The sequence below is a fragment of the Leptinotarsa decemlineata genome, unplaced genomic scaffold (assembly GCF_025532065.1).
Source record: "Leptinotarsa decemlineata unplaced genomic scaffold, Ldec_3_MD MMD2_tig00078422_RagTag_RagTag, whole genome shotgun sequence".
Lineage (NCBI taxonomy): Eukaryota > Metazoa > Arthropoda > Insecta > Coleoptera > Chrysomelidae > Leptinotarsa > Leptinotarsa decemlineata.
In genome coordinates, this window is record NW_027412747.1 from 18,460,186 (window position 1) to 18,482,887 (window position 22,702).

Here is a 22,702-nt window from a genome sequence, read left to right on the forward strand (position 1 = left end):
ATAGATTATAACAAGTAGCCACATTTTCTCCTGCAAAATTGTCCATATCCAATCCTTCTAGAGGAAATTCGATGACATCATTCAATTTGCCTCTATTTTCAGTTGTAGAGAATCTTTTTAAATGTATTACTAAAATATAGGGAAACTTGTGGATTGATAGGGACTTTATGCATTTTCTCCTTTCCTTGCATTTCGAACACGTCGGTTTTTCAATTCCATCCAAAGTTTCTTCTCTTGTAAAATAATCTAAGCATTGCCACAAACTCAATTGGTCGGTTCTTTGTGGTATGGAGAGAGACAAATCCCAGAAAGGATCAAATGTTACTGAAGAGTATCCACAGTGTGTGCATTTCATTGTGGATTTCAATTGGCCAACGAAATTATCTACAATCTTAGAGTTATGCATCCTCAAATATGTGAGCCATGACTCTTGTGCATTTCCGCTGTCGCTCAATTTTTCGTCAATCTCCGTTAAGATTGGTTTGGGTTTCTCATTAATTATATTAACCTCTTCATGTTATCCTTCTAAAAGATAACGGAGAAACTCCTGGGCGTCTTGATGGGAATTACCCATGAATCGAGGAGCAAAACTTTGAATCTGATTTTTTAAGGAGGCTGTATTTACTACTTTATCAAAAGAATCTTCTGACCACAACTCCTTGATGACTTCTGCAAACGATTTTATTAAAGCACCCTTCATACTAGAAATACTAGTATTGATATCTTTCATGAATTCATCCTTTTTCAAATATTCCAATAACCATCTCGTATTTGATAAACATTGAATTACGCTGTTCATGAAACAGGTGTTACCAATATTTTTTAAACCATTCAACCCAAAGGTTTTGACTGAAGAATTTATCACTGAACAATCCGAAATATCTTTGAAACCCATTTGAGAATTTTGCTGAGATAAAGTATTTTTTTCATTTGCTTTTATTTTAATTTCATTAAGTGGTTTCTTATTACCTCTCTTTTCTATATAAAATTGGTTTTCAGGAATCAAGTAAATTTCATCAAGTTTTTTGGAATCAGGGAGAGTACCGAAAAACGAAGCTGCATTTCCTCTTTGGATGGCAATACTAATTTTCTGAATGAGAAAAGATGTGGCTCTTGATTCGTGGGTTTCATCGGTTACCTTTTTTCCAATTTCATTGATGAAAGATAAGGCTTCAGGGCCAAAAACACCAAACGTTTCAATAGATTTTGGGCGAAAGATATAATTATTTCCCAAATTCTGATATTTCCGTAGTTTGGAACTTTCTCCTAAAGAAGCAGCAGCACCGGCTTTCGCAGAAGTAGCAGGAAGATGGCAAGTTGCTAATGTATCTACACAAGTAAAGTCCCAAACAATAGATTTACCATTTTTCCATGGAACAAGTGTCATACCATCCGGCCGTTTTCCGTCGTCTCGACTTGTGCCTATGGGTTCTAAAATCGCAGGAATTTTTGCTGATTGTTGTACTTCAGATTCGCAGAGTCGTAGGTTTCGTTAATAAACCTCACCAGGCCAAATTGTCCTTCGTCCTGCTTAGCCCACTCCTAAGTCTGTTCAGACATCTCTAGGTCTTTCAGTTGAGGTCTCCGCCAGGAAGAAGAGTTTCTGCGGGCTTTCAGAGAAGTTGTGGTGCCTTTCTTGCCATAGGCTCAGTTTTGTTATGTTTGTCGAAGTATTCAGTGGGATCGTACTATGTAGTGAGGACTACACCTTTGGTGTAGTAATGAATATTACTGGAGTTTCTCTCAACACCAAACCGTTATTTCGACACTTTGACACGTGTTTCAATCACCAAGTGATCATCTTCAAAAAGAAGATAAAAAAAACCTTGATCTACCTCTTGGAGATGATCACTTGGTGATCGAAACACTTGTCGAGGTGTCGAAATAACGGTTTGGTGTTGAGAAAAAACTCCAGTATTATTCAAGTAATACCTATGTTTGATGAATGTCATAAAATTTCAAAGTTGGGGTACCCCAAGTATGTTAACACCCTGTATTGAAATTTCATGATCATTAGCTGATGATACAGTACAATAAGGGTTTTAATAATTTTGAATATTTCTGCGTAAAAAGAAGATTCAGCAAAAACCGGAATTTAGAAATTAACACTAACTGAAACTATAGGCGATTTTTCATTCGGTAGTACCCCAAAATAGGCAACTTTGATATAGTTCAACCCACTCTTTCACCGGTTATGAGATCTTCATGCATAGAATGAAACTTGAAATGCTCGGTATACTACCTTCAGCGGAAAGAATTCAAAGTTTGTCGTTGATATGTAAATCTCGTAAAAATTATATAAATAATAGGTAAAATAATTCACGATTACATGAGACACATTTCTAACCACATCAAATTACCATATACATTTGCCTGGAATATATAACATGGTTTTCATGTTTTTACTACGAAATGGAATTATGTTTAAAAAAAAACTCACCACATATTGTATACCTATCTGATAAAACTAACATATTGGCCTGTAAAAACTAATTTCGAGTACATTGCACATATCCCACTGTCAAATTAAATCACCCCAACATTTCAATTGTTACAGCTACCGAATTCCAATTGGGCAAATATCAATGATGAACTGAATAGAGAAAGTATGGTTTATGCAACACTCTGAATTCAATAAATGATATCTTGTCACCTCTTCAAAAAAGAAATATTGTCACCCCTTCTACAGCATCTTTCCGCAAAGTCTGGAATGTTGTGGAATGCTCTGGAACATCTTCGACCATACCAAAACTTTTTCATGGAATCGAACCATACATGATGACAATCTATAATGTATTCAAGGAACACTTTATCCTTAGATTTTCACTAAACTGTGGGATCGATCCTAAAAGTGGGATCGTTCAACAAATTCAATATTTCAGAATATTCTGTAAAGTTCTGAAATGCTCTCGAATACTCCCGAATGTTCTGGGCTGTTCTATACATTTTCTGGAGAGCGAAACCTCCAGTCCTTATTTTTTCAAAAGTACGTCCTTCAGGTAAAACCAGAAACTTCCTCTTTGGATGGGGCAGAGGGCTGCCTCAACTATTCTACAATGCTCTGGTATATTTCAGGATTTTCCCAAACGTTCAACAGTACTCCCCTACACTCCAAAATATCCTGGGATATTCTTGACTGTCCTATATCTTCGGAGGCACGCCTTTTAAGTGAAAACGGGAACCTTTTTCAGGGATAATGATAAAGAGTCATCACACCATTGATCATTTCACTATGATCTGAGATTTTCCAGGATTTTCCAGAATATTTCCGAACACTCCAACATATTCCCGAATGTTGAATGTTGTGCACGACTTTTAGATTGAAATGAAAGGAAGAAATAAATTTTATTGACCTCAAATAACAATTTCTGTTACATTAGAAAATATCTGCAATAACAAAAATTTGCTTAGGTACGTCATACTGAAAATATAAAAAATATACATAGAGTACATAAAAACATCTCACAATAGTTATGACTCACAATATAAATACACATCAATATACATACATACACACATATACGTACATATATTAGGTCCACTGACAATTGAATACCTCATCAATCTCATAGAAACCTTGGTTGACAAGTGAATTTTTTACTTTGAACTTCAATTCTTTGATATGAAGGTCTTTCCACTCACTAGGCAAAGTGTTATATATTTTTATGGGAAGAAACTCTGTTTGTTTGGCTATGTTTTGATAATGCATCTTCGGTAGCCTGATGCTATCTTTGTGTTTTGTATCATAATTGTGAATGCTGGAGCCACTATTATATTTATTTTTATTTTTATGTACAAACAATACTGCTTCTAGTATATACATGGAAGGTAATGTAAGTATGACCCATTTTATAGAGATTGGTTCAGCATGGGTTCTGGAATCAACTTTTTCTAAATCTCTCATTATCTTTTTTTTGAATAACGAATACTTCACTTGCATGTGGGGAAGCACCCCATATCAGTATTCCATAGTTTATGTGGCAATGAGCCATGCCAAAATATGCAGTTTTCATTACATAGTTCGAAACTAAACACCTTAGTCCTCTCAATATGATCCTTTATCATGAATATGGAATATAGGTATGTAACGTAATATTCCCGGAAGTTCCATATTGTGACTGTACATTCCAGCAATTCCCGGATATTACGGGATGCCCTGTAATGTTGTGGAATGTTGTGTAATACTGTCAAATTTTCTGGACTCTTCTAGAAATTTCTAGAGGGCGAAACTTCTTATACGCCTTTGAAAGCGCGTCATAGAGATGAAAACGGAACGTTCTTCATGTACAAGCAGATATGTCACTATGACAAGAAGAAAAATAAAGGTATAATTTTCTGCTACCTTGCAAAATCGGGTCGGGCCGCTTACTGACTAATCAAGTCATAGGGTTTTTGAATCAGAATTCAATATTTTCAACTCGCCCAGTTTACTGTTTGAATTGAAGACATTATGAGTATATCTAATAGGTCATTAATTTTTGGTGTTATGCAAATTTAGTGCTAAATGATTCAATTTGTAATGCTCAAAAAACCTATGGGTTTCAAGGTCAAGGAGGACAAAAGCTAGGAAGTAATTCAAAAAAGTACAAGTATAACTTTCCTTTAAGGTACAAGAGAAGGAAGATGAATTTTTTCACTGAGAAGTTTTGATAGTTCAATCCTCTTTTTGATCACAATTAGTTGAATGATCTTTGGGTCAAAGAATCATGTGCAGAGCCAGTCAGCCAAGAATGTTAGCTTATTACATTTTTTTAATAACTGCAACTATTTAGTCCATATTGATATTTTTGAGATAATTTATCCTGTTTCGAGTGAACTTAATGTATTTCAACTACGTAGTCCACCAACGTGAAGAGAATACATCTATTGAAATATAAAATGTGCGTATGGTTAAGCCACAAACTAGTCGCCGTGTTTGGAATCTATAAAATATACGATAAATACTTCGTTGACATTATTTCTTCAACTGTGGTGTTCTAGAAACGGTGCATCATTGAAAATGTGAGTGAGAGTAAGCAATTTATATTTTCTAGTGAGGTGTGAATCAGATTTGGTGAAAAGAGAAATTAGGGTTGAATCATTTATTTATTTTACAAGGTGTCCCAAAGCTTGATATATCAAGTAAAACGGGGTTATTTAGGCCATTGTCAATTTCTAAGCATCTGTTATTTAAAAACCATTGATTGTCGCAGTACACTAGTTGATGTAGAATATGGGAGAATGAGGAATACATCAAACCAGGCTTGTGAAAGCAAAATTTGGCCTACACATTCATGTATAAGTATGTAGAGTAAAATTATCGTCATGGATATTATTTGTTGTATTTCAAGAAATATTTCTGATATGTGGAACAGAAGCCATTTTTTTTATGAAGGAAATCAGAATTTTTTGGTGATTTTCACCTTCCTCATAATGTGAAACAGATAAAAATTGTAAGGGAGAACTTCACATAGTTGTAGAACATGCGAACTTTTCAGTTCACTTTAATAAGTAACTGTAAAAGTAAAAGAAAAAAATCACGAAGATAAATTACTATTTATTAGTAATTTGTAAAATCCAATAATTTTGCCTATCAATTAAAAAAATTAAATAATTGTACAGAAACTTGTGTTAACGTTTTGGAGGCTGAAAACTGTCTTTGCGTTAAGAATCAAACATAATTTGCCTATTCTATGCACCGACCACAATGCATAGAATATTTCTGATGTGACTCCTTTCCTTTGCAATATTCTTTCCAATTTTAATTTTATTTGTAAGTGAATTTTCTATACAGTGTGTAAAAGCCAAATGAAATAAATCCATTATTTCGGTTATTGTACATATTCAGACGAAATACTGAAACACGTCGAATGTAAATTATAATTTGACATTCTTCAACGTAAAAATGCCACCCCTACCTTCAACCCCCTTCGAATGACAGGTACAACCCCCAAATTTTTAAATAGGAAGTATAGGTTTGTGATATATCGTTTGAAAGGTCTCTTAATTCTCTATTCAAAAATGTTATAGTTTTCAAGTTCATTGCAACAATTAAGATAAAATAAATTTAAATCATGTGGTTACCGAAATTCGATAAAATACACTCAAAAATTGAAACTTAAAATGCAAAACGTAATGGAATGTAGAATACGAAAAAGAATTATGGATGTTAAAGAAGTAGATGGTCAATTCTTCACTGAAGTTATTCCTGCATATGCTGTTGGCGATACAACTGCCGCAAAAGATTTTCAATTATTGGAACACACTTACAGACCGGTTTCGGGTTGTTTGGCGACTTGTCAGTGCAAGGTAGTGTATATCATCAACATAAAGTCGATGATTTCCGATAATTGAAAATCGAATTCCGTCAGAGTATCATTCCTCGAACTAAGCTGAAGCATACAACAAACAACAGGTTTGTCGTCGCCCCATCTGCCTGTGAACGAGGTAACCAACTGCATATCCAAAATTTGACCAATTTCTCGTATTAGGAAAGAAAACTTCACACATATAGTCAGTGGGCATACTTGAAGACTGGCTATAAATCAAATCAAAGTTGTACGATCATATCGTTGCCAATAACACGAAATAACGTATTAAAAAAAAACGAGAATTGAATTAAGTCGATTTTATTACTTCAGAAAGGTTGCTCCTTAACATCACAAAATAGCGTAAGTTAGTTCTTAATAGTTTTGGAGTGGTAGGAAAATAATAGTTATCTTATTGCGCTTAGAAATACTAACGGAGGAATTGGCATGATTTTATGGAAACACAAGTTGAAAAGCATGAGTGCCTAACAATATGTTACTAAACTAGTCACCTTCAACACTAATACAGGTCTTTGAGTTCTGAACACAGAACCAAAAAAAATACATGAATTTCATGTCCTTGTGTGAATCAGATATATCATTATTTCGTATAAATCTGAATCTTCTTCATGAATACATAAATTTTAATTTTATAATATTATCTTGAACGAAAATCTTTCATTGGTGTTGTCTTGTTTGTTTTCACGTAGCTACAGTTAAAAAGATTTGAATATACTGTTGATTCTCATTTTGCTATAATATTCTTTTTTTGTAACTATTTGTCTTGTAATACATTTTTTTATTTCCACGTATTTTTATCTTTGATCACTTTAATATAACTCGGACGTAATTAAGTTTTTATACTATGAATTAGGATCTTTCGATTTTTTTTTAAATTCTGAATACATAAAATGAAAAATGAGATGTTTCGCTAGCACAGTAGCTTTTTCAAGCGATTTATATAAATCAGTTCATCAAGTAACTGCCGAATCAATCAGAAATAGATCATTGTTCGTCTGTAATTATTTTATACATGAAAGGAGCTATACCAACAAATTCAATTATGTAGTGATAATACTTTTTTGTCAGCAACAATTCGAATTTCGCGAAAATATCCAAAATTCTCTCCTGCAAAGTTGAAAAGGATGAGATACATCACTTCGTGACTAGATGTGTAAAAATATAAGCCGAAATTCATTTTATGTTTTGCAAAAACGATAGAAAACATATCCTTCCACTCAATTCTAGAAGTTGATCAATGAATGTACCACTTATTTCCCAACTCCAAAAACGTAACAATATTGAATCAGAACTAACGCAAATCCTCGTTCATCTGGACTATTGTCAATTTCTGAAACAATTGGACAAAATCATTTACAAATGTACTCATTCATTTTGTAGGTTGCCATATGTTTTGGGCTTGTTGGTAGTCATCGCATTGTATTCTATGAAATACCATTGGTCAAGGAGAAAAATGTACGCCGCTGCCTCTAAAATGAATGGACCAAGGACATTACCTCTGATTGGAAATGCTCATTCATTCTGCTGCAAATCAGAAGGTAATCAATAATGAATTTCGAAAGGTCACAGGTGGAATCCTACACATGATCAATTACTTGTGCTGCACTGTTTGGAACCTTTGGTGTAGTAATTATTATTACTGGAGTTTTCTTCCCAACACCAAACCGTTATTTCAACACCTCGACATGTGTTTCGATCACCAAGTGATCGTCTTCAAGGGGAAGTTTAATTTTCCTCTTGAAGGTGATCACTTGGTGATCGAAACATGTGTCGGGGTGTTAAATTAACGGTTTGGTGTTGGGAAAAAAACACCAGTTATATTCACTTGATCAATTGTTTCACTTTGAGTTCTATCGAAGTCAGATTGTTAGGTCAGTAAATACTTCTGTTAGTTGAGTTGGGACTTTTTTTCTTCATTAATTTCTGTCTGATCCAATCTGACCTTCAACCACATGTCGTTTACTGGTATTTTATATTTTCAAAACAATTAACGAATTTCATTAAGTAAATTCAAATAATCTTCCGTATAACAGTGAGCCTTGATGATGACAGCACGACCAGCTGTCGAAAGCGCTCGCATATAATTAAATAGGAGTTATAAAGCTTCAAATCATTTTTAATATTGAAATTTGCATCATTGAAATATATATATATATATATATATATATATATATATATATATATATATATATATATATATATATATATATATATATATAGATAGAGATAGAGATTTTATCGAGTGTTTATGATACAAATCAAAAATGGAATAATTCGTGAACACAACACTCAAAAAAAAAGGGGGGGCAAACCGCGGACACGTGTTTCTGGCTATTGGCCTCATCAGCGCGGTGCAGCCAAGTGTAAAGATGGGCAACACTTGTTTGCCAAAATCAGGAAACAACACAAACGCACGGAGTCAACAACATGAGCCAACCGCACATTTGTGGTTCCAGTTAGAAGACCTAGAATTCCCAGGCTACATCTAACATGACCACGGAGGCAGCTATAGCTACCTGCGAGACATCCGGGTCCAGGATATAAATATAGATAGAGATTTTATCGAGTGTGTATGATACAAATCAAGAATGGAATAATTCGGGGACACAACACTCAAAAAAAAAAGGGGGGGCAAACCGCGGACACGTGTTTCTGGCTATTGGCCTCATCAGCGCGGTGCAGCCAAGTGTAAAGATGGGCAACACTTGTTTGCCGAAATCAGGAAACAACACAAACGCACGGAGTCAACAACAGGAGCCAACCGCACATTTGTGGTTCCAGTTAGAAGACCTAGAATTCCCAGGCTATATCTAACATGACCACGGAGGCAGCTATAGCTACCTGCGAGACATCCGGGTCCAGGATATAAATACAGATAGAGATTTTATCGAGTGTGTATGATACAAATCAAAAATGGAATAATTCGTGAACACAACACTCAAAAAAAAAAAGGGGGGGCAAACCGCGGACACGTGTTTCTGGCTATTGGCCTCATCAGCGCGGTGCAGCCAAGTGTAAAGATGGGCAACACTTGTTTGCCAAAATCAGGAAACAACACAAACGCACGGAGTCAACAACAGGAGCCAACCGCACATTTGTGGTTCCAGTTAGAAGACCTAGAATTCCCAGGCTACATCTAACATGACCACGAAGGCAGCTATAGCTACCTGCGAGACATCCGGGTCCAGGATATAGATACAGATAGAGATTTTATCGAGTGTGTATGATACAAATCAAGAATGGAATAATTCGTGGACACAACACTCAAAAAAAAAGGGGGGGCAAACCGCGGACACGTGTTTCTGGCTATTGGCCTCATCAGCGCGGTGCAGCCAAGTGTAAAGATGGGCAACACTTGTTTGCCGAAATCAGGAAACAACACAAACGCACGGAGTCAACAACAGGAGCCAACCGCACATTTGTGGTTCCAGTTAGAAGACCTAGAATTCCCAGGCTATATCTAACATGACCACGGAGGCAGCTATAGCTACCTGCGAGACATCCGGGTCCAGGATATAAATACAGATAGAGATTTTATCGAGTGTGTATGATACAAATCAAGAATGGAATAATTCGTGGACACAACACTCAAAAAAAAAGGGGGGGCAAACCGCGGACACGTGTTTCTGGCTATTGGCCTCATCAGCGCGGTGCAGCCAAGTGTAAAGATGGGCAACACTTGTTTGCCGAAATCAGGAAACAACACAAACGCACGGAGTCAACAACAGGAGCCAACCGCACATTTGTGGTTCCAGTTAGAAGACCTAGAATTCCCAGGCTACATCTAACATGACCACGGAGGCAGCTATAGCTACCTGCGAGACATCCGGGTCCAGGATATAAATACAGATAGAGATTTTATCGAGTGTGTATGATACAAATCAAGAATGGAATAATTCGTGGACATAACACTCAAAAAAAAAGGGGGGGGCAAACCGCGGACACGTGTTTCTGGCTATTGGCCTCATCAGCGCGGTGCAGCCAAGTGTAAAGATGGGCAACACTTGTTTGCCGAAATCAGGAAACAACACAAACGCACGGAGTCAACAACAGGAGCCAACCGCACATTTGTGGTTCCAGTTAGAAGACCTAGAATTCCCAGGCTACATCTAACATGACCACGGAGGCAGCTATAGCTACCTGCGAGACATCCGGGTCCAGGATATAAATACAGATAGAGATTTTATCGAGTGTGTATGATACAAATCAAGAATGGAATAATTCGTGGACACAACACTCAAAAAAAAGGGGGGGCAAACCGCGGACACGTGTTTCTGGCTATTGGCCTCATCAGCGCGGTGCAGCCAAGTGTAAAGATGGGCAACACTTGTTTGCCGAAATCAGGAAACAACACAAACGCACGGAGTCAACAACAGGAGCCAACCGCACATTTGTGGTTCCAGTTAGAAGACCTAGAATTCCCAGGCTACATCTAACATGACCACGGAGGCAGCTATAGCTACCTGCGAGACATCCGGGTCCAGGATATAAATACAGATAGAGATTTTATCGAGTGTGTATGATACAAATCAAGAATGGAATAATTCGTGGACACAACACTCAAAAAAAAAGGGGGGGCAAACCGCGGACACGTGTTTCTGGCTATTGGCCTCATCAGCGCGGTGCAGCCAAGTGTAAAGATGGGCAACACTTGTTTGCCGAAATCAGGAAACAACACAAACGCACGGAGTCAACAATAGCCAGAAACACGTGTAGGCGGTTTGCCCCCCCTTTTTTTTTGAGTGTTGTGTCCACGAATTATTCCATTCTTGATTTGTATCATACACACTCGATAAAATCTCTATCTGTATTTATATCCTGGACCCGGATGTCTCGCAGGTAGCTATAGCTGCCTCCGTGGTCATGTTAGATGTAGCCTGGGAATTCTAGGTCTTCTAACTGGAACCACAAATGTGCGGTTGGCTCCTGTTGTTGACTCCGTGCGTTTGTGTTGTTTCCTGATTTCGGCAAACAAGTGTTGCCCATCTTTACACTTGGCTGCACCGCGCTGATGAGGCCAATAGCCAGAAACACGTGTCCGCGGTTTGCCCCCCCCTTTTTTTTGAGTATATATATATATATATATATATATATATATATATATATATATATATATATATATATATATATATATATATATTTTAATGATGCAACTAATTTTCTTTTATTTTCAGTATTTCAATATTAAATTTTACAAAAAGGATTTGAAGCTTTATATCTTCTATTGATTATCTGCGGGCGCTTTTGACAGTTGGTAGTACTGTCATCTTCTAGGCACTCCTCAAACTGAACTTGTCATCCTGTCGTCTGCCTCTTTATACGGTCAGAGCCTGAGTTGAGACGCTCTGACCGCTCAGTTTTTTTCCACATAATTTCGAACCCATCCTTTACTTCCTCCTGATTAGTGGCGATCCTTTGTTTGCTAGCATGTTAGGCGGCACATTCTCGAACCATCAGTTCACCCTTTCGTAACTGTGTCGTCAGTGTCATACCAAGTTTCGTCCAAATAGAAAATTTGCCTATATTTAGTTATTTGTTCTAAATATTTGTTCTGCAATTCCACTATTCTTCTGCTTTCCAAAACTGCTTGATGTTTGTTTATTATCTTAAATCTAAATCCTAGTTTCTTTATCCAATTCTGAAGAGCTTTGTCACAGCAGCTCTCGTTATGGCCGGTAGTATTCAGTTTCTTCCTAATGATTTCAGTTGTAGGAATCTCAGAGCTTTTGTAACAGTCGTATATTGTTTTTTCAATGATTTTATTAGATGAACATCTGAAGGTTTTGGTAATCCTGTATCACAGGATTTTACGTATAGTTGAGAAAAGAATTTCGTTCAAATCTGATATTGCTTGTAGTAGTTTGTTTTCCTCGACACCAAACTTGAGATGCAGATTCTCATATACATTGAAACATACTCTCTGTGTTTCAATATTCAAATGCATCCGAATCTTTTTCACTGGTATCTCTTTTTCGCATTGTTCATCATCGCTGTTGGGATCACTACACTGGAAAAAGTCTGCGTTGTTATCACATTCGTTATTACTATTAGTACTTGTCCAAGGAAGACACATTTCAAACAGAAAAAAACTTTTAAGTTATTATAACTGCACCAATATCGAATTTCAACACTCAAATCGCGATCAGATCCTGAACTGAACACCGAATTTTCCGATTTCTATTCGTCACCGTAACATGACTTCTAATTAAATTTTATGACTCTTCAGTCAATCATAAAACTCGGTTAGTAAAAAATATCCAGTACAAACCGCCAAGTCCACAATCCGAGTGGACTACTTCGCTGCCGGTTGATTTCTATGTATTGGTTTTTTGGCCTTTGAGAGTGGCGCCAACACAATATCGTTTACTTCGACTATAAATGCAAGAAGAGCCGTTAGACTCCGCAGCTAATTCTTCCACAGTCACCTTGTGTTCTATTTTGCAAACTGACGAAGAAACCTTTCTTTATTGAATTTTCTAGATGTACTTCAGAAGATCACTTCTATAATTGATGAATATAATAAAGATCCTATTCGATTTTGGCTGGGACCGAATTTGTTGGTTGTCTTGAAAAATCCGATTCATCTTGAGGTGAGTTCTTCAAATAAATCACAAGAAATGGATATCATAGTTTTTTTTTACAGAAAATCATGTCATCCTCCAAATTCGCTTATAAACACGAGCTTTACGAAATCTTCGAAGAATATGTTGGAGATGGTCTGATTAGTGCTTCAGGTGAGTTGAAATGATTTATAAACGACTTTTCCGAGGTTGAATAATTGATCTTTTTGAGGATACCAACGATGAAACGGATGAGTTTTTTTGATCATCTATACAAATTCTATACAAAAAGTCTTCTGCCAATTTTGTGAAGTCACCGTCTTCAAATAATTGGCATGATATTATTACGAAAGATGTTTATGGTATCATTAATGTCCTAATTTTATAGACGTAATCAGGATATTTTGGAGAAAAGGAATTGATGTAATTGATGTAGTTTGCTGCTCAAAGCTCCAAATCTTTCCATTGATTATTCAGAATTGAACTGTTACTATTTCTTTTTCTCTTTATTTTTTAGGTCTGAAACCCAAATACAAAATACATAGAAGGATATTCCAACCCCTGTTCGATATAAAATTCATTTCCAGTATTCTCGGCATCATGAGGACACAAATGACAATTTGTATGGACAAACTGGAAGAACACGTTGACAAGGAAACTCTTGACATACATGATATGATATTTGCTTGTGCGGGAGACATTATTGGAGGTGAGAAATTTGAAGCAAGTTCCTCCATGTGGATGTAATGATTATGATTTTTTCTAGAAGCTATCTTGGGAATGGAAATGAATAATCAGCGAATTGGGCTTTCGCAGTTTTGTCGTTCCGTAGTAGAGTAAGTACTAATAGATTAAAAAATATACAAGATGGCTTTTTTGGGGTGGATGATATTACAAAATGCGTATATCAAAAGTCGATCTGATAGTGTGATGAGATCCAAAACCTCATGAAGTAGTTGCGGCATATTTGCTAAAAAAGTCAACTGTCTTTTGTTTTGTTGCTTTGTGGCTATTATTTTCTCAATTAGAAAAGATGAATTTCCGTATGAACCTGTACTTGTTTTATGGGATTTCATGATAATTCATTTCCATCATGCATCCGACCATGTGTCACACTACCATTCCATTCCATGACGACCATCATCATGGTTCGACCAGTCACTCAGGAATAAAATAGGAACCTGATTTGGAGACTTATTTTCTAAAAGCATTTCCTCATCATAAAGTAAACTGAAAGAAAATTATGAATGGAAATATTAAGGAAACCCATGTACGAGCTGTGCAATTCTCTCAAAGTATCAATCCTGAATTTGTCTGGTCAGATCCACCCGTAGCCCTACATCAGACACCACTGTTCAATATTTTCTTTTTCATGAAAACAACACTGCGATTTCAGGGTTTACCAGATCCCTTGTAGTTGGGGACCGCTAAATTTTTGAACAACGAATAGAAGTGTAAAGACGCGGCTCACTGTCACTGGGGCTTCACCGATACTTAGAGCAGTCCGAAGAGGCCAAGAAGCACAGAAATAATTGAAACAACAGTAAAATCAGGCTAACTCCACTTGAAGGATCTCCTAGTAGGTCAGTCAATCCAATGATTAGGAATAAAGCCACGCCCACCACTAATGGAATGATCTCAGAGATCCAATTCTGTGGAAGCTGCTCTAAGGACAACCAGAAAACTTTGTCCGTTAACTCATCGCTATTCATAATTTCCACCGCAGTCGTAAAAGAAATGTCAAGCATGAAAACCTATAGGCTATGGCCAAGAAATCTGGAAAATTGCTTTGACACAACATTTATTTCTCAACATGAACACTGTATAGTGTATCATGTTGTCTTCTAAAAGGGTTTAGGACTCTGATTTCATCTGCATCTGGTTTAGGTTTGCTAAGAATGGAAAGATACCCTCTTAGGTTGATGATGAATAGTTTCTATAGTACTTATCACGTTTTTTGAATATATTGTATGAAAAACAAGGTTTTTATTTCATTGTTTCAGAATGCTAGAAATGGCATATGAGCGACTTGTGAAAGTATGGCTTCAATTTGACTTTATTTTCAACAGACTACCAATTAAAAAGAAATCCGATGAAGTGATTTTCGTGATTCACAACTTTGTTGAAGAGGTGAGTAGATCATATATGAGAATTTTAATGAATGACAATGGGGAGAATAATAACAAGACTATACATACATCTTGGAAATTGAAGTCCCCCTCGTTGTATTTCTGAACGCGACAAAGTCAAAAACTACCGAATTGATTTTCATAGGGTTCTCACTAATATACTGGGTGATTCAAGAGAAACGTTTATGATGATGATAATAATAAGTGTGAGTTTATTCAGCTATAAATTTAGTTGGATAGGCCGTGGTAGTCCGTTTATAGAGTGGCCACCGAGATCTCCAGATCTCACAGTTTTGGACATTTTTCTCTGGGGACTTCTCACACAAAAGGTTTACAAAAACCGCTCAAGAGATAGAAATGAACTTTGTGCAAGAATTCAACAGGTATGTGCAGATATTAGCTCTCAAGAACTAAGGAACGTAATCAGAAACATTCGTAAGCGCTACGACACATGTATCGAAATACGTGGTGGATATGTAGAGGCTACTAGAATATGAGTTAGAATTAATTGTTGGACTGAATCGAAACATTTCAATAATTAGTTATTAGTTACGTTTATTAAAATTTTTGCTTCATTGTTAGTTGAATTGTGTCAATGTAATTCCGTTATTCTCATTAATAATATTTACGCTATTTGTTTTTTTTTATCACCTGGCGGCACTTTATTGTTGATATCATAAGAAAATGATAGATTGTGACTGTTAACTCTGTGAGTTTTCGAATTTTTGAGTTGTCATAACTTTGTTGATAATGAATATTTAGAGGCACTCTGAATCCAGTGGCGTAGTGATTTTTTCAATAAAAAAATCGCTAATAAATAATCCCGATTTTCGACTAAGAAAAAAAATCGTAGTATGCCCTGAAACTTCAATAAACATTTCAAATTTTGTCCCTAGGTAGACCTTTTAGTACTTGACATCAAAAAAATATTATTAAACTCGATTTACAACTTCAAATTTTAGGGGGGTGTTTCCATTAAAAATGGGTCACACTGTATGAATGAATGATTAAAAATATAATGCTACATGAATATTACTGGAAGATGATCACTTGGTGATCGAAATACGTATCGAGGTGTTAGAAATAACGGTTTGGTGTTGAGATAAATCCCCAGTAATATCCATTACTATACCAAAGGTTCCAAACAGTGCATCAGAAGTATAATGGTACATGAATAATAATGACATCGATCATATTGTTAGATGTTTCCAAGAAACATATCGTTTGATTCGATACCTCTGAGTTAATTTGCATCTCAATTTTCAACACACCTAGTACTTTCGTGTTTATTTTTATCTACCCTTGCATGATGATACTAGACTTACTTTGCACAAAATCTTCCTTCGATATTTAATCGTTATATTGTTTTAGGCACTTATGGTTTCATTCGAAAGAAGAAACTCATCTGAAAGAGACGAGGCACGTTTTGTTCCAATCATAGACACAATTTCTAAATTTGCGGAAAGTAATCCAGATATTATCAATCAAGAGGACTTAGTGAATCATCTGATAACTTTTTTTCCAGCCGTAAGTGTGATATCGATATCAGTGTTTGAATTGGCTATAGAAAAACTATTTCTATACACTTAATTTGGCCTAAATTGTGTCCCCTTTATGAACTTTTTCTATCCTAACATCAGGCCTCTGTAGCGCTCTTCTCGTAGTGGATTTTGATGTCATATATGCACGATAAATATCCCTATGATATAAATTTGTCCTAATTGATACAACTAACAATTTAAGTAAGAATTGGGTTACTTTGTCCTTCGATTAGGTATTTCCAGAAGAAGACATGTTTACGTTATATCAACCTCAGTTTCACTTCTGGAAAGTTACTTAACTGGACGTACTCAAACTGTCAATTTGAATGGTGAAAAATCTTCTTCCTTAAGAAGATGGGGTTCCACAAGGCTATGTCTTGGGACCTCTACTCTTTGCTCTGTATATATCCGATTTCCATGAGTGCGTCAAAATACACCATTACGCGGATGACACTCAATTATACATGTCGTTCAGTTTCAGTGGAGTCATCAATGCCGAGAATACCATAAACAGAAACTTGAAATTTGAAGCTCAATTAAAAATATCGCAAGTGATGCTGTTTGGTTCCGAAGGAAAGAGAATATTCGTAGGCAACTCACTTACCATAATAATTAATAACAGTTCTATTCAATTCATCTCTCCTCATTTCGAAACACAAAACCGCATTATACACACGTAGTTTTTCATACACTTCAGCAAAACCATAAAATAGGTTACCACATGAACTCAAAGACCTCAGTTTGAGAAATTTCAAAAAACGTTTGGAAGTCGTCCTGCGAACAAGGTAATGTTGTCTTTATTATCTGATGACTCTTGCAATTATTTTGACACATGTACAACAAGACTTCAATTCTAATGATATGTAATTATTTGATTATCCAGCCACTTTACTTATTGATTTTATTACCATAATTTTTTTTCACCTACTCCATGTATCTATTATGCTATACTTATACAGATATATTGATAGTGAATGTTTTTGTGATCTTATAGATTGAGTGTGTACGACGAAGTGTGAATTACCAATGTGGATAGATTAGATGTCGAAAATTGAAATATTAAGACATTGAAACTACTAGATTAACAGTATGAGTTATTATTGTCTTGATAATAGTCTGCAATTAGCAAAAATCAAGTACTTCTTTACGTACCATAATATACCCTCACAAAGGAAGTGAACAAATAATTATCATTTTATCAACCTCTTATGATTTCTTCAACATGAACAAAATTATGTTACAGGGCGATAGCAATAGCTGCTATTTAATATGCTCTCTATCCAACAAAATAATCTTTGCCAGGCAGAATTTCTCTGATATTATTGTTTCTATTCATTTATGTATGAGTGTTTCTATACAGGATATATCTCATTTTTTTCAGTCAGCTGACACATCTACTATAATAACATCATTTGCTGCTGTCTGCTTTGGAATGTATCCAGAATATCAGGTATTCGATGTTCAATTACAAATCTAATGTTTGGAAATTTGTTCTCATTAATTTTCTAGGAGAAAGCTGCCCTGGAAGTTAGGTCTATAGTAGGTGATGAAATTTCAGAGATAACTTTGGATCAGATTTATAAAATGGAGTATTTGGATATGTGTATGAAAGACGTATTGAGATTATTTCCCATTGCACCTTATATTCTAAGAAGAACTGTTGAAGATTACGCTTTAGGTGAGAGCATTTCATTCATTCGTAATTACATGAAATCATGAGAAAACACGAAGGACAAAACCCCCTTCGCACAAAGTAGTTCAGTCGTAGTAGTTTATTAATCACTAGATTACATGTAAAAATTGGCGATTAATGTAGATATAAGGAAAGGTTTGTCAAAACGAGTCTTTTTATTGAATCTTTATCAGAGGAAACATAGGTATTGATGATTCACTTAAGTTTTTGGAAAACTTGTCTGCGAAACATCAATATCGAAATTCTTTCCTTTGAAGATGGTCAAGATATATTTTATTTTGACTTACTATGGCAAAACATTTTAGTGCTTATATTTGTAAATAGTATTAACAATGTCGATATCATCTTTTCCTCAAAAGTAGTGAATAATATTCTTAGCATACTACAAAAAAAGACACATTGAATATAAAATCTGAAAGTATGAAATCTCTAAACGTATACATAATGTAAAACATATAAAACGTAAAAATTCAAATGTGTGAATGTATAACATATGAGTGTTGCAATATAAAATACAAACTCGTCTTGAATTAAAAGTATTCAAAATGCTAAGTAGGGATGAAAAATATATATGGAAATTGAGACATTAATTCAGTAGAATTTGTTTATAATAATGTTATATTTTCATTATTGAGCCATTTGATCACTGGAATTTTGAAAAACTTATACACATATTCCGTTTTTATATGATCTGGAGCAAGATTGAATAATTTGGGTCCAATATATGTAATTGATCTTCCCAGGTTGCTCCATCAATTATCAGTACTGTATCATCAGCATATGAGACTATTTTTCCAGAAATATCAATGAATAATATATCATTCAAATATAATATAAATAGGATTGGCCCTAAAACAGTGCTCTGGGGAACTCCGTATTCAATTTCTAATGGATTGCTCAGTACACCGTCTATTTTAACTATTTGTACTCTTTCATTGAGGCAGGCATGGTCGTTTTTTATCTAAGTGATCATATATTTGTGTGACTAAGTTAACTGTGGCATCCGAAGTTGATCTTCCATTTTGAAAACCAAATTGGAAATCTGGAATTATATGATGTCTCTCGTTGAAAGTCATTAAACGTTTTTTGAGGATGTTTTCAAATATTTTTGCTAAATTGGATATTATTTATTGGACGGTGATTGCTTACTTTGTTTCTTCGCCCGAATTAAATACAGGTTTAACAATTGTTATTTTGTAATTCGATGGGCATATGCCAGTGGCAAAAATAGCTTTTATCAAAATACATAAACCTCATCACATGGTGTTAGGAAAACAGTATCACCCACAGTATTCACATTTTGAGTTATAACCTCATTTTTTCACCCACGGTTGAGTAATGATTGACAAATACATTAGCAATATCGAGTTTGTTAGTGATTATTGAATCATCTTCTGTTTTTATTTCTTTCAGTTCGGCACTTTGACTTTTTTATGCATTCCTGATAATTCATTGACAGTAGACCATAGTACTTTTGGGTTATTTCTATTCTCTGATACTTTCTTCTTATAGTACTTGTATTTTTTATTTGTTATTGTATTTGTGACTTTATTGCGCTGAGTTTTATATTTTTTAAACAGTCCTTCATTGTTAGGAAATTTTGTATGTTCTTTGAATAGTGTGTCCCTTGTTTTCATCCATAAAATCATTTCTGAGGTGATCCATGGTCTTTATTTTTGTTGTAAAATTTCCAGACATATTATCAACATTGGTATTTTGACTGAAATTACTACTCCAGTCTTCCCTTCTTGCCAATAATTCTAGCATTTCATAATCGACAGATATAGATAGATAGATTTGTACAGTTTTCTGACAGCGATAGCTGATCAACGGAAAAACAGATTTTAAACATATTTTTTTTCTCGATGCTTAGTATACTCACCGGCACAATGAACCTTCCACCTATATCAGTCGTCGCCTTATATGTTTCATGTTAACTATGGCTTATCAATTGTTTTGTTTTTTATGAAGTGGGTGCCCTAGCAAAAATTCAAACACTTATACCACTATTTAGTCTTTTAAATTTGTGTCACCGACGGCTTTTTGGAATTTAGTCATTGTTTGACATTGTTGCAGTTGTACTACTGTGTTATCATTTCCTGTTCTGTTTTGCTATAGGGTGCAAGTATTGTTCAATTTGAGTTCCTTAATAGTTTGTGACTGTGGAAAATGCCACTCTGGCTGATGCTGGGTACAGCCAACGTCGCATAACTCATATTCTTGGTGTACTTCGAACTACGGTACGGGATGCGATCAGACGATTTCGGGAGATGACCTCTTCGTCGTCAGTAAAGTGTTAAGAAATCGCCTCAGCACCGTTAATGAAGTGCGTACACGTCTTTTTGAGGTGAGGAACTGAAAGAAATCTGAGGCTTCTCGTTCAGATCGTGCACCACAACTGCTCCCACAACACCGTAAAGTTAGACTTGCTTTCGCACGAGAAAATGCTGACTGGACAGCGGAGGAATGAAAGGATGTATTGTTTTCAGACGAGAGCAGAGTAGCCTTAAGAGGTCCACATAGATGTCAGTGTGTCTATAGGCGCCAAAATTAAAGTCCTGCTCCGTGCGCTATAACAGAAACAATGGGCTACCAGGGAGGTTCCTTGATGGGTTAGGGAGGTATCTCCTACGAGATCTACAATGTTGTGGAATATCCGGAAAAAGTCCGGAACATTCAGGAACGTCTCAAGTCATTGTGGAACATTAAAGAACTGTCTCGAAATGTTCTGAAATGTGTGAATATTTTTCAGATAAGTGGGTATTACCGAAAGGAACTGCCATAGTGGTACCCATTTTCAACTTGCATAGAGATACGGCACACTGGGAGAATCCAGAACACTTCCACCCCGACCATTTTCTGCCGGAAGCTGTGAAGAACAGGCATATATATGCCTATATGCCCTTCAGTGCAGGTCCACGAGGATGTATAGGTGAGCTCTTTATGAATAACCGTTATAGGAAAATGTTAAAATACTTATGATGAAAACGAACATTGAATACTTTGGGAAAAGGTTGGTTGGGTAATAGGATCGATTTAAAAAAAATTGTTTTCTTGCTGACACTTCGAATTTATTTGAATTCTTCTTCAGGGCTATAGCAGTAGTTTCTTCGTGTTGATAATATTACTATTTTGAAAACCATCAGTGATAGTAATATAATCAACACGAAAAAACTACGTTATGAGCCCTGAAGAAGAATTTAATTGAATTCGAACTGTGGGAAAGGAAACAATTTTTTTTTAGGAAAAAATTCATCCTGTTACCTAACCAACCTTTTTTCAGAAATATTATTGGATCACTAAACTAGTTAACTGAATACTCTACCCAACAAAAATCAAATTCGACACGCTCTCCCCAAACCAGCTAATCTCTATACTAGGTGGAAAATTTAATTTAGGTTATCCTGAATGATGGCATAATTTAGCTGAATCATTCTGAATTGTGTCATAACTTAGCTAAGAGGCTTACGCAAATTTTATTGTCATTCGCTCCAAGCGATTCTTCATTTTGTATTCAACATATTGAATCGCTTGCATACATTGAAAATAATTATGGGCCCAATGCTGAACCTTGGGGTACTCCACTCTAGTATTTCAGATTTTCCATCATATCATATGCAAGTTACCACTTGGTTATATTTCAGGCAAAACATTGGCGAATATTATTTTGAAGATGTTTATGGCAAATCTGCTCCACAGATTTGAAATTCAAGCAGATGGGAAAGTACCGGATTTGCAATTGAAAGCAGATATATCGACTAGACCAAAGGGAGGCTATTACTGTAGACTGAAAAAACGAGAATGGAAAATAAATGATACACTAATGAAATAAAAATAAACTTTATCAATTGAGGTTTTAATTTCATCACGGATTCTTTATTTAATTTCTCTGTGCCAATGATATTTTTCAGTACACTTTCCTAAGAAATGACAATTAATTTCAACTAATGAAGATAGATATGTTTCTCTGAACATGTTTTTGCTATGCACTGTTCATTGGTACTAACTTGTTTTTTGTTTGAATTGGTTTTGATACAAGTTAAATAAAGGAGATGAGTCTTGAAAAGAAGGTTTCAAAAACAAAAATTGATATCTTTCCATAACATCGACCATGTTCAGTTTTATGTTAAAAAAAATATCTCCGAAAGATTATTGTTTGAAATTTTTCAACTGTACCTGATAGCACTGAAAGAAATATAATCCAAGGAGTGACATTTATTACTCTAAGAGCGCCTCAAGAATTTTCCTGTAGTACTTGTGTTTTGTTTAAAAAAACATAAAAAATGAAAATATCAAGACACCTTTCTGAAGCACATCAATAGCGTAAAACTTTCCATTACCTTCATAATAGAGAAGGAAGTACACAACGAACTGCTATTTTTAGATTTATTGGTGAAGAGGACCAACACTAAGTGGAAAACATACATATGTATATCGAAAAACCACTCACACGGGACAGTATCTGAATCAC

The 22,702-nt window shown here is 35.4% G+C and overlaps 1 protein-coding gene across 2 annotated transcripts; it reads left to right on the plus strand.

The window, feature by feature from the left end:
* The first annotated feature begins 4,881 nt into the window (after window positions 1-4,881).
* On the plus strand, window positions 4,882-22,079 carry LOC111510743 (cytochrome P450 4V2). Of its 2 annotated transcripts, none has more exons than XM_074185999.1 (12): window positions 4,882-5,001; window positions 7,689-7,846; window positions 12,789-12,898; window positions 12,952-13,042; window positions 13,386-13,577; window positions 13,635-13,704; window positions 14,872-14,998; window positions 16,369-16,524; window positions 17,920-17,988; window positions 18,048-18,216; window positions 20,984-21,163; window positions 21,876-22,079. In XM_074185999.1, coding segments are annotated over exons 1-12 (1,512 nt in total). In that variant the 5' UTR covers window positions 4,882-4,999; the 3' UTR covers window positions 22,064-22,079. The 2 variants fall into 2 exon arrangements, with proteins under 2 accessions (XP_074042100.1, XP_074042101.1); XM_074186000.1 differs by having other exon boundaries at window positions 4,914-5,011.
* The last annotated feature ends 623 nt before the right edge of the window (window positions 22,080-22,702 follow it).

What these genes read in the sequence shown, in the direction of transcription:
- LOC111510743 (XM_074185999.1), top strand. An exon ending in TTTTGTCGTTCCGTAGTAGA is followed by an intron (nt 13,705 to 14,871) that starts GTAAGTACTAAT and finishes TCATTGTTTCAG; the next exon opens with AATGCTAGAAATGGCATATG. An exon ending in TTCACAACTTTGTTGAAGAG is followed by an intron (nt 14,999 to 16,368) that starts GTGAGTAGATCA and finishes ATATTGTTTTAG; the next exon opens with GCACTTATGGTTTCATTCGA.